The sequence below is a fragment of the Pleurodeles waltl genome, chromosome 2_1 (genome assembly GCF_031143425.1).
Source record: "Pleurodeles waltl isolate 20211129_DDA chromosome 2_1, aPleWal1.hap1.20221129, whole genome shotgun sequence".
In the NCBI taxonomy this organism is placed as follows: Eukaryota; Metazoa; Chordata; class Amphibia; order Caudata; family Salamandridae; genus Pleurodeles; species Pleurodeles waltl.
Window position 1 is genome coordinate 385,942,325 of NC_090438.1, and position 12,773 is coordinate 385,955,097.

Genomic DNA, 12,773 nt, shown 5'->3' on the forward strand with positions numbered 1-12,773 from the left:
CGGAAGCCACACAGGTTAGCACCGCTTATGTGGCATTAACATTTGATATTGAAAACTCCTTCTATACTCTGGGGAGGTCCTAACGGATGAAGGTTCTAGAGAAAATAGGGTTGGGTGTGGAAATTGTGTAATGAGCACAGCTAAATTATAGTTACCTGAAGTCCTGAGATCGCACTGAGCATGAGATTCTGGACACCTTCACTATAGGCAGGGGGACCAGGAAAGGAAGCTCATGTTTCTGATCATCTTCGCCTTAGCCATGGAGCCCGATTCAGGCCTTTTTCGCCAAAGGAGACCAGAATAAGGCTTGCTGTGTGGAGACTCCTGAGAGATAGCATTGCTCTATGCAGACAATGCACTAGTGTGCATGGGCGATGTGCAGAGAGATCTCCCAACAGGTGGAGCTGCTGAATGGATCTGGCTAGGTGTCTGGACTTAAGATGAACTGGTCAAAATCCTGTCACCCCTTTGATAGCTGTCGGAGGGGGAACAAGAGGCTTGAATGCTATCTAGCCCTGAATGGTAACATTTTGATATCAGGAACTCAAACTGTATCACACAGAGGACAAACTTCACCAGGGGAAAATAGGTGTTATACTGATTAGTATGTGCCAATCCACAGCTTTTAGGAAATCTCTTCCTCTTGCCCCAATGGGAAGGGTAGCTATTGCCAAGATGCTTGCGTTGCCAACACCATTATACCATTTCTCTGCATTCCCAGTGATATTGCCCAAGAGCTTTTTGACAGATTTAAACAGTATCTTATCAAACCCAATATGAGAAAGGAAAAGAGTAGCCTTGTAGAACTATATAAACCAACCTGAGACGGCAAGGATGGCTTCTCCACATAAATAACTTTACTACGCAGCAGCGCAGCTGCAGTGGCCAACATAGTGGCTCTCTTCTGCCCCTAAACCAGAGAAGGCAGGCATACTGAGGGGAACACCAGGGATGAATGGTTATGAAGTGGTTGCTAGACCCTCATGGGCCTACCATCCCAGTGGGCAAACTTACTAAAGTGTTCAAATGTTGCTAAAGTGGCCAAACATTGCTGTCACTAATATATACAAATTAAGAAGAACACCCCAGCCTTTTTGCAGAGTCTCCCAATGTAGACATTTCCCATCACACATAGGGTCGCTGCTCACCACAACATTAAGTCATGGGCATAGGCAGGATTGACTCTGTCCACAACCCAATCGGGAGGGACCCTGAATTATGTTGGAGAACTTAAAGGGAAGGATCTGAAAAGGGTAAGATTAATACTGGTTTATTTTCAGAAGATTACCACGTACTGTTACACATATTGGTTTGGGCCCATATGGTCCTATTTATGGTTATGTTACAGGTCATTGTTTCATCTGTTCAGGGAGATGTTTTATGCCTACATTCTGTAAATTATGCTTGCTCTCCTATGCCAATATGCAGAAAAATCAATAAAGATCTACTTGTGAAAAACAAATTAATGATGTCATTTAACATTTTAGGAGTCATGTAATATGTGAGGTCATAAGCAGTACGTTATAGAGCACAGGTTATAGTTAGCTCACTAAACTAACTAGCGAAATTCAGTGGTTTTTCGATTTTAAACATTCTTATATAATTTCATCACCAAACTACTTCAGTTTAACCTATAGCTTTTTCAGTAAGCAAGTCTATATATTTGTTACAGTGTCTGTCTCCAAAGAAATAGCCAAGGAAAATGCTATAGAACTGTTAACTTACTCTATTGGTCACAGGTAGGCCACATTTTAAGATATTTATGGCCATTAATGCACCCCGCTCTTGCTGTCCAACCAGCTTCAAGATACCATGCTGTTGAGATTACTGAGGTGGTTAATTCACTTACCACGGAGGGCTGTAACATTTCTGGCCACTTATTTGTACAACCATAAAATAGATTAGAGTTAATATGATGCAGAGTACTGAGACCTGCAAGTCATTGGTTTGTTTCCTTGCAAGATAGTACAGTAGGCCAAGGTATTTGGGAGAACAGATCCCTGAGGAAGTGCTGTTTACAAATCCCATTCCTGGTAAATTTACTCTGGTTATTCAGCCAGTGCAAAGATATGCATACAAGCTACAAGGGATGCATTCGATTTGCTGCACAGTTTTAACAGAGTATTTTATTCTTCTGACGTTGATAAAATAATTTCAGTTGAGTTGGGTGTAACAATACTCATTATCAAGTCCATAATGGAAATCCATTTATATTTTGTGCTATTTCAAATGAATACTTTTTACTGCAGATTCCTTGTTTAGAATATCCCCCAGGCACCAGAACTGATCTAGAGATGTTATGTAGCAGTAATCCTGCATGCAGCTCAGTGGCATCTTGCAGGTCCACACTGGCTCTATAACACTGTGGAAATGATTAAGCAGAGCCGCATATAAGCACCACCTCTGCACGCTGATGTCAGTTCCTTTCTTCATGCGTCTTGTGATGCAAACCTGGAACTGTGCAACAGAACTGGTCAAATTGTACGTCAACTTCCAAACTTTTCTCAGTGTGCTAGGGAATAATGTCCTCACTAAAAACGTCAAGATTCAAACTATACTATGATTGCCGACAGCAGATGTGGGTGACAGATCTGCATGAGGTGTGTCTTTGGTACCTGGTCTAAGAACACTACTAAGTAGTATAAGTGTGCCCTCATGCACCCAAAGGTGATTTGTGACAAGGTGGCAAAGCTATATGTCATTGAGCACAAGAAGTCACTACCTTCACGTACATCCAGCTCCAAGTGATGGGCTCTGATTCAACCACTTCCTGCTCAAAATCTTCCAGAAAGTTGAAGTCCAAATGCAAGCATAAACAGGTCTGAAAGGGGTTGAGATGTAAGACAGAGTATGTCGAGATCATTGGTCACCGAGCCAATTCTTCAGCAGCGCCAGAGTTCCCTGGACCATTGTTGACCCTGCAGCAAGCCAAGGTCTTGAAAGAGGCCATGTGCAAATATTCTGTGCACTTTTGGCTCCCTTTGCATTTTTGAGCCGGATGAAATTCCAGGGGCCTTTGGTCATGTTACTGCCAGGAGGTCCACTCCCAGCAAATTCTGTTCCATTAGGAACATACTGACTTCTTCTTTAGGCCCAATATCCTTGATGCTTCCTGCCATCGCACTACACTGGCATCAAAGAATGTCCAGGTGCAGATGTCCATGTCGGACCACGAACAGATGTTGCACTACAAAAATACAAAGGTGCAATCAGTTGTCATGCCATCTGACTCTAACCTTGTTCCACTACCTGGCCAGTTATCATCAGAATTGTCATTGCTATTTTCTGACTCTGACCCTGAGCCAGAGCAGTGTGTATGCCAGCATGTTGATGATAGTGAAGGGGGATGGCTAGCTCCTTCCTCATTTCAGTGATTATGCCTTATACCTTGATTTACAGAACAGCAGTGGGCATGAAACCTCCCCTTCCCTGAGACACAGCTTGCTTTGCCACATGGGCCACCAACGGAAGAGAGTGCCTCACTCACAATTAGGGTTTAAAGGGCAGCTGAGGTGCTGAAGTTACAGCTGCCGCATGTTGTGACTAAAATAAATCTTTTGACAGAAATTCTGAAGCCATGGGCAAGCAATATCTGACAACATTTTTTTTTAAATATAATTTTTCAAATTGACTTTTGCCAGTAATACACAACTCTTTAATTTACTGCAACTAACAGTAATCTTCTATCATTCTTAAGATCATTTATGGAAACTATTCACAAACATAAAATCGGTTGTAATTGCAGGTGTACGATCAAATTTATGTCTGCCAGGAATTTAGAACAACTTAACTGGCAGGAATAAACTGATTTACTATGGCTTCTGTCTCAGAAACAGTAAATCCTGTACATTGGTGGGAAAATGGGGGTCCAACAAAGGTTAATCTTGGTACACTTGTGATACCCCATAAATGTGCATTTGTGAGCATTCACAAACTTCTCATATTCCACTTTCCAACAAGGAAATGGTAATATTTGTACTCCAGCCAATGACTTGCATAAATTCCTTCCCAGATTGAGAAGGGTCATGAAGCGCTGTCAGATTTATGAAATTGCATGCTAAGGAAAACAAATAAGGAGTGCCTGCTATGGAGAATTGGTAATAGAATCCCGATGGTGATGTCACATCACCTTCCCAGAAGTATGCCTGAAAACCTGAGCCTGGCACAGGTTTTGAAGCATATCTCTGTGAGCATTTGTGAATTGCAGGATTCAGAAAATTACAACCAGATGGAGGCCAAGATGTCCATCTGCAATTTTCCAACTTTATTTGTGAGTTTTGGGTGGGGAGAGAGAGAAAGAGCACATGTTCATGCAATCTGTTCTTAATTTTTAAAATATTCCCGGTACCCTCAAAACTACATTGCCTTAGTGAAGACCCGCTTAGCTACTATACGGGTTCAAAATATCAACTGGACACTGATTGAAATAATCTGTTTCGGACTCCTAACCCACCATTTACTTTTTAAGGAACCGTTAAGGAACCTTAATGTTGCCTTATGTTATAACACTTTGTGAAAGACTATTGAGCACTTGAACTAATCAGAATAAGTAAGAGCATTTTCATACATTGTACACCACACACGACCTTACAAGTCTCCTGGCATCGGTTATCTCATAAGTGTAGAGCAGATTTTTTTAGCTCAACCTTAAAGCTGATAAAAGCACTTATTCGCTATTATGAGAGTTTCACAATTTGGGGCTTCCAATTGAGACAGCACTATAACGTCTGGATCTGTAATTGTATTTGGGAACTAATACCAATTGAGCCTGGCTCCTTAGCATCCAGGCCAGATTGGAACAAGAGAGACAGTGTTTAAGAGCCAATGGTCGCTGCTGGTGGTACTTGCGTTCTGCAACGCTGGCTCTTCGGTTCTACATCTTGTCGCTTACAATAAAGCACTGTGAATAATTGTATGCTGATGTTCAATGGTCCTGAAATATGAACACATGGTTATACATATAATACTGATTAATAGCATAATACTGATTAAATTCTTACCTAAATGTGACCTTCTAAAAAATAATCTTGTAAAATTACTGTGAAAGAGCTAATCTGTTCCCAGAATTGTACCTGCCCAGGTACCTATTGCAGAATAAAGGGAAACACTATTTTTGTTTACCCTAACAGTTTATTTTTTTCTACTGAAATCACAGAATTCCTATGGGTTACACTCACCTGGTGGCATGCATATGTAAAAAGATGATCAACTAGAAGCCAGATCTCTTTAGGGATTTTCAGCGGCCTTTCGCCAGTCGCATCAGCTTCTTGCGAGGCCATCTGAAGGACCATTTTTTCCTGAAATTTAAATGAAATGCAATAGTTCAAATCACAGGATGTAATGTAGGTCTGCCATGTTGTTGTGTATTACACACACACCAATACGGGGCTCAAAAATACAGACCATGCACTGCATCTAGACAAAAGCAAAAGCCTTCACAGATTTTGAGCACTCTCCACCAAAAAGCAAGCAGACTTTATCTAAAGCATCAAATTCCTTTATAGGTTAAAAATACCATAAAAACGTCACAACAAGAAAACTGCAAGAAAGAATTTCACAACTGATCATTACTTTCAAAGTAGTTTAAACACTGTCCATGCTAATGAGAATATTATCACATACTTGGAAAAATGCAGACATAAGAGGGCTTTTAAAGCTATGATCACACTGTAATTGAACAGCCAAATTACAAACATTATATGAAAGCTATGTATTTGACAAAGAGAACGCTTTTTCCAAGCATTTAGTGATGAACACTGGCCCAGACTTGAGATAGGAGGGACTGTGTATCCAGGCTTGTCCCATTGATGAAACTGCTGCATTGGCATAATCTGAATGTTTTAATAGAGTGCTTTATGAGTTCTGCAGCACACAGCCCCAAATTTGAAGAGGCTGCACTGTGATAATATGAAGAGATATGCTGTGTGGTGAACAGGTTGGAAAAATATAACTGTACCAGGAAATACAATTAGTATAATCTGAAATACATTTCCTTGAACAATGTAATAGTGTGGTATAGTATATTAAGGTAACTAAAACTTCTCACATTACTTTGCCAAGGGAAGAGATACACATGAAGCATAGCGTCATTATCAAAATTTGTCACAATTTGTGTTCATGGAAAAAATGTGATAGAATATGTGTTTTTATATTACATTATTTGGCAAACACGATTAATGTGCCTGAATAATGTGGGAAGACAATATGTTGGTGTGAAATTAATCATGATAGATACCGTCTCAGCTTTAGAACAGCCATTGTAAGAAAGAGCTAAGAGAACAAACAAACCTAACGTGCTCCAAAGCTCTAAAACGAATGGCCATCCAAACCATTATCTACAGAAGAAATTAGGCTATAAAATATCCGTCCAATACAGCACTACAAACTATATATCCAATTTACATTAGTTTGCAGAAGTACATAGCATCAAGTTTAAATTATTGTACTCCTTGCACCAATCTTTTTGAGACCAAGAACTTAGTTACTGCCAGATCATGGTATCCGACTAGAACCTTCCCAGGAACCTCAGGCCCATCCATTATTTGGCCAAATTCCAAAAGCTCAAACCCTAATGCAAACCCATCAAGTTACAAAGGCCCTCAGCTATGAAAATAACCAACCGGCAAACAAGGTGAAACACAGCTTTCTAACCTTCCACAAATTTAAGAAAATGACATTGTTCTGTTAGGCTTTCAGATCCTTTATGCAGTGAACAGCAAATCCACCAAACACCCACACTGGGAACAGAAACTCACAAATATTTGTTCCAAAATGTAGCTATAATTCTTATATCCTATAGATAAACATTACTCTGGTGAATGAATACCTGTGCCTACAGGATATTTATTGTTTCAAAATCTATTTTTAAGTGTGAAATTGAGAAGAGAAACAATTAGAAGTGTTAAAGGACAACACTTAAGTGAAGTGAGACACATGGTAGGGACAGTCTGGGAGTGAATTAACCTACATACAATATGCATGATGCACTGCATGAAGGTGTAAAGGGAGGTCTATGAAGCAAGAGGATGCCCAGGGAAGTTCCAGAGGGGTTGGGGACCATGGAGATTTATTACGGCCAAGAATGGGAGCCCATCGTCACCCAGCATACTTTATCACCAGAAAGACACAATCAGACATCCAAAACTAGCCCAGGGACAGGGGTGCAATAAGGCACTACACGCTGAGAAGGGGCCTGGGGAGGAAGAGGCCTGGTTGCACTGCCCTTTAGCTAATGCTGCTCAAGTGACGCTGATGGGCCAAGACATGGACAAATTACTGGGCACAGTTACTGAAATATATGAAATGATGGTAGTTTTTGTTGCTGTTACGAATAATACAAAAAAGATAACCAAGTACTAGCAAAGCCAGTTTGTAAGGAGTTGGAAAGTTGATGCCGATTCCAAACATAGGCCACAATAATAAATAAGAAAAAAATCCAGAACATGCTGCTACCTTTATATGTCAGCTAAATTCTTGCAACAAAATAATTTAAATTAAAAAAAAAAGAAATAACCATTGCATATAATATGATCCTTTTTGACACCAATAACAGGCACGGATCTGGTACTGGTTCTGAATCACTGCAATCAAAATTGAACATTGTATCTACCTTCAGTAATTATATTTTGGGTGGATACATAATCTTTCCGTAGATCCCTCACATTATGAAAAAGGCTTCAGACTGGTCCAGAAAACCTTTTACCTTCAATGAATCTTCAGCACTGTGATGCAGCACGAGCAGCAACACCACATCTCTGGATGTGATGTCCACAGAGTATACCAGGTGCCAACAGAACAGCTGAAATCAGTTCCTGAGATTGTTTATGCTTCTAATCGAGGCCTGCAGAGAGGAGCTGGAAGCACCACAGCAGTGACAAACACAGCACACAATAAGTTTGCATATCTTAGGAGCTTATTAATCAAGGTATTCACGCGGTTGACGGATGGCAGTGGAATTTGTGGGAATACCTTATATACCACAGAAAAATTGTTAATAAAAGGGAATAAAGTTTTCTTCTGATAGATACATCTTCCTGCTGATTTCTCACCTTATGAATGCATCAAAAAGCAGCACATCCCTGACAGCTGAGACTGAATCATGTCAGTTAACCAAGTAAATCATGCAACACAGTTTGGGCAAAGTACCAATCACTATGTGCCTGAGACATGAGGTAACAATGCTTTGCAAACATATGCAAGGACGACCAAGTAGGGTCTGCTTTAAGGATGACATCTGGCCTACGATATCCTGCAAGTGTCATGTAGATGGACATATCTGGAAAAAAATGTGAAAGCGGTCATGACCCTGTGGAATGAGCACAAAGGCCCAGTGAGGATCAAATCAAAATAGTGGGTTTGGTCACCGTCTATCTCTTCTTCATCAAGCTCACAAAAGCTGATCGTCCACTCTGTCCTGTCAAGTGTGGTCAATGTAGTAGGATACCACATGCTTGTCGTTCCTTTTCTCCTATCGGAGCAAAGAATGTTGGAAGAGGTTTAGGCTGCGCCACCTGAAAGTACTATACCAGCTTAGGTAGGAAGAAGGGCAGGAGACAAGAACAGCTTAGACAAAGTGAAATTAACCGAAAGGGCCTGAAGTTCTCCAACCCAGGGGGTATAAATAATCATTGCCAACAAACTATTTTCAGAGTGAGTTAGGATCTAAACCAGTTATCCCACGCATCATCTTGAACTAGGGAGCCATCAAGATAGCTAAAAAAAAGATTCAAACCATTCTAACACAAAAAAAAGAGATGGATGGAACAAGTAAAGCAAACCTTTCGGAAAATGTGCCACAGGAAGGTTGACTAGGAGTGCATATAAACCGACACAGCTGCTTTGGATTTAACGTTAGCCACAATGATATTCTGTCGTGCAAGGGACAATGCAACCCCGAAGATGTTAGACAAGCACAAGCAAGATTAGTAAGAATCAATGCCTTCTGAATCTCACCACTACAAAAATCTGTTCCAACAGCCTATACGTATTATTCAGCAGCAGGCTTCTGGGCCATCACAATGAAGCCTACAATCTCCACATATGCAGCTGCAGTATCTCAGGACGGGGGATGAGGCCCGACCATCTCCACATGTGCAGCTACACTATCTCAGGACTGGGGATGAGTATCAGACCATCCTGCTGTGAGAACAGACCTGCTCTGCTGGAGGGGAAGAAGTGGCCGACTGTTGAGTGCCAAAGTGATTGGCATACCAAATCTTCCTTGAATAGTCTGAAGAGATCAGAATTAGCTATGCCAAATCATTCTGCACTTAACTCAATACTCTGGACAAAAGAGTGCTTGATGGATTTCTGGTCCGTGGTGTAGAGATACACAAAAGCAAACCCCATGCTAGTGATGTTTGCTTTCATCACTGTGGGGTGTACCACCAACTCTTGGTCCTCCAATAAGAGGAAACTGGCAGCATGTGCCCTCTCACGGAGGGCACCCCCACCTCCCCACCCCCAGGTGTGCCACCATTGAACATATGCCCAGTTTTTATGTTCATTTCCATCGTTTAATCGTTTTTCAACACAGGCTCCATGACCCCATTGCAACCTGTTGCTATAACAGAAGGTTGTTGAGTTGTACATCAGAATTTGGACAGTGCCTCTGAGATAAAGGAGGAAGACCTTCTGGGCACAGCAGACTGCCCACACCTCAATCACATTTCTGTGCAAGATCTTCTCCAACAAGGACCAGAGCTCCTGTGTCATCTCATTGCCCAGATGAGCACCCAAGTGCATTGATGAGACATCCATGATAACAGTGGCTTGAGCTTGGAAGGGATAAAGGACACCCCCTGCAAGGATGAGTCCAGATCTTGATGCACCAACTAGAAGATCTGTACCCCAGAAGGCTCTCATATTGTTGCAATAACTGCCACCTCAGACTCTACTGTATGGACCTCACTCGCTGTCTGACATAACACATCTAAAGAATGCAAAAGCCCATGAGGCCTAGCAGGAGCAGTGCCTAAAGTCCTGTGATCTTACCTTGAGTCAGACAGATCAAAATCATCACCCTAATATATGCTATCCTCAGGAGGGGTGGGTGGTAAAGGGGAGGCCTACATAAGGTTTATGACAAGCACCAACCCAATAAAAGTCCGCCTGTGTGGCAGTAAGTTAGGAATTTTGGAAGCTTTTAGTAAAGCCCAGGTCATGGAGAAGAGTCATCATCTGCTAGAGGTGCTCCAGGACAAGATCCACAGATTCTGCCTTCACCAGCCAGTCATCTAAGTACAGAAATGTATGGACCCCTGATTTGTGTAGCTGTGGCTGGTGCATTCCTAAAGAGACATGGGCCACTGACAGTCGAAAATGGAGGACTGGAAAGTGAACATTTTGAGAACCCAGTGTGGACATCAAGTTGCGCTTTTGGACAGGGAGAGGTGAAAGATGAAAACGGGCATCCTGGTGATCCAGAGACATCTACCAATTTCCTGTGTTCAAGCCCATCAGGACCTCTCCAGGACAGCATAGTAAACTTGTCTTGCTGGATAAACGGGTTTAGAAGTCAGAGGATCCAGAATAGGCTTCAGGCCTCTGTCCTTCTTGTGGCACCAGTTGTGCTGAACACATAAAAAAAAATGTAAATAAGGCCTCCAAGAGTGAGGCGTGAGTCGGCAGGCTTGCTTTAAAGTTGGAGGATGGGGAAGCTGGTCCAGCAGTGATGATGGGAAGGGCAAGTTCTGCATGATTTGCTGATCTGCAGAGTGACCCAGTGGTCCCTTGTTATCGCCTCTCAACTGATGACAAAATGGGAGACAGACCCTGGTCGCTGTTGGGAGGGGGGATTCAGAGAGCAATTTACAACAGTGGCAAGATAGGTCTTTGGAGGGGAGGGGGCTTACGGGATTTGCTGTTGCTGCATTCTAGATCCACCCCATCTCAAAAAGGAGCAATATATAGGTTGAGGTGTTTGAACAAATTGAGTTAGTTGCCAGGAGTGCAGAGATCTAGAGTAATCATTCCTATATTGTTGATGGAGCTGCCATGCAGAGAAGGCCAGGAGACAATGCACGAGCTACCTGATCAGAGAATGGCTTCTTAATGAGATTTGCCAGGCTGATTATCATAAGATTTGCCATTTCCTATAAAACATGGACATAGTGTCCAAAATGCAAAACCGCATTAGTTTTGTGTAAAGCCAAGCCAACCGGGGGAAAAAGCTATGTGACCCAAAGCATCAAGTTTCATGGGCTCTATGTACAGAGGAAAATCATTTGGGATCTGCTTTAAGGATGAAATTTGGCCTGCCGGAGGCCTTTGATCTCTAGTTCTTCCAAAAGCCCCATCCTAAAGTGAAAGCAACTACTGTTACCACGGCCACATTTGGAGGATGTCTGAAGGGCATCCTCTGGAAAGGTTCTCATCCACACCCCAGCAAACAAGCTCCGACTCGGTGTCGTCTTAAAGCATAACATAATTTCAGAGGTCAGCCCGGTGCTAGATCCCCTGCAAAGGCAACACTGGAAAGCTCTCTTATGCAAGTGGACATGCATGATGAGGAGAAGACAAGAAGTCAGCCAACCTGGCAAGTGAAGGACACACAGGACTAGAATCTAAGCCACGTCCTGGAATTATGGTAGTAGCACATAACTATCTCACATTTTCTGTTTGGGTGCACAGGCCTGGCCCAAGGTTGTATATCCAGTACTGCCCCTTTGAACAGAATTAACTGAGAGGGCTTCAGGTGATATCTGGGCACGTTGCTAGTGAAACCCAAGTTGCGCAAAAGTATGCTGTCGACTACAGATATGAACACACCATCCCAGGACTCCTAGCCTTCAGACTCCTGTCTAAGTAGGGAAACACTGGAATAACATTCTAATATGAGCTGCTACAAGCGCCATCATCTTTGTGACAACCCATGACTGTAATTTCAGACCAAAAGGAAGGACCGCAGACTGGTACTGAGTCAAGCGCACCACGATTAGTAGGTACTTACTGTAGGACCGGTAACTGGAAATATACGTCCTCTAAGTAGAGTCTCCAGGCCTGAGCACTAAAAGAATCTGTACAAAGGAGAGGAAGAGGGAGAGGTTCAAACCCCAGAGATCCCAGATTGGACAAACACTTCTTTGGAACCAGGTAGCAATAGGAAAAGCAGTCTCGAACCAATTTCTTGGTCTGACAAAATCCTTGGCTCCTTTCTGACGTACAGTTGCTACTTTTTGCTGTAGTATGAGGTGTTCATCCAAAAGGTCTGACCAGTGAGAGGGGCATCCAGGAAGGAGACTGTTGGATAGTAAGATATATCCTCTTTTCCACTATTTGTAAGACCCACTGGCCCGAAATGATATCCTTCCTAGCCTGTGATAAAAATCAGAGGCACCCACAGGCTTTGAATGGGCAGACAAATGACAGCTAGAGTAGCTTCCCTGTGGTGGCTGGGCAGGAGGCAGAGGAGGAAGGGCCGAGCAGTATATTTGGGAGTAGCACATGAGGATAGGTTTAATGTTAGGCACACCAAGAGGGAACAGTTGTACAAGTTACTTACCTTCAGTAATGATATATCTGGCAGAGACATATTCTAGTTGCAGATTCCTTACCTTAGAATTTCCCCCCAGGCGTTAGATTGGATCTGGAGATTTTTTCTTCGAGCAATAGTCTTGCGCGTTGGTCGACTCTGTGGGCACCGTTGGGCGTCATAGTCGCTGTGACATCAGGTTCTTTTAACGACTTTCCACACCAAATCGCAGAGCCACGAAGAACACCAAGATTGGTGCACCAGAGCTAAGGTCCTGAATGGGGAATCCCTGTCCATAGAA

General features: G+C 42.5%; 1 protein-coding gene across 2 annotated transcripts in view; it reads right to left on the bottom strand.

The window, feature by feature from the left end:
* The window catches only part of OCRL (OCRL inositol polyphosphate-5-phosphatase), a 659,503-nt gene that overhangs the window by 227,096 nt on the left and 419,634 nt on the right, over positions 1-12,773 (bottom strand). For both annotated transcript variants that reach the window (XM_069212991.1, XM_069213000.1), the window contains one exon: positions 5,178-5,297. In XM_069212991.1, the coding sequence (XP_069069092.1) occupies positions 5,178-5,297 (120 nt within the window). The remainder of the gene's footprint in view (positions 1-5,177; positions 5,298-12,773) is intronic.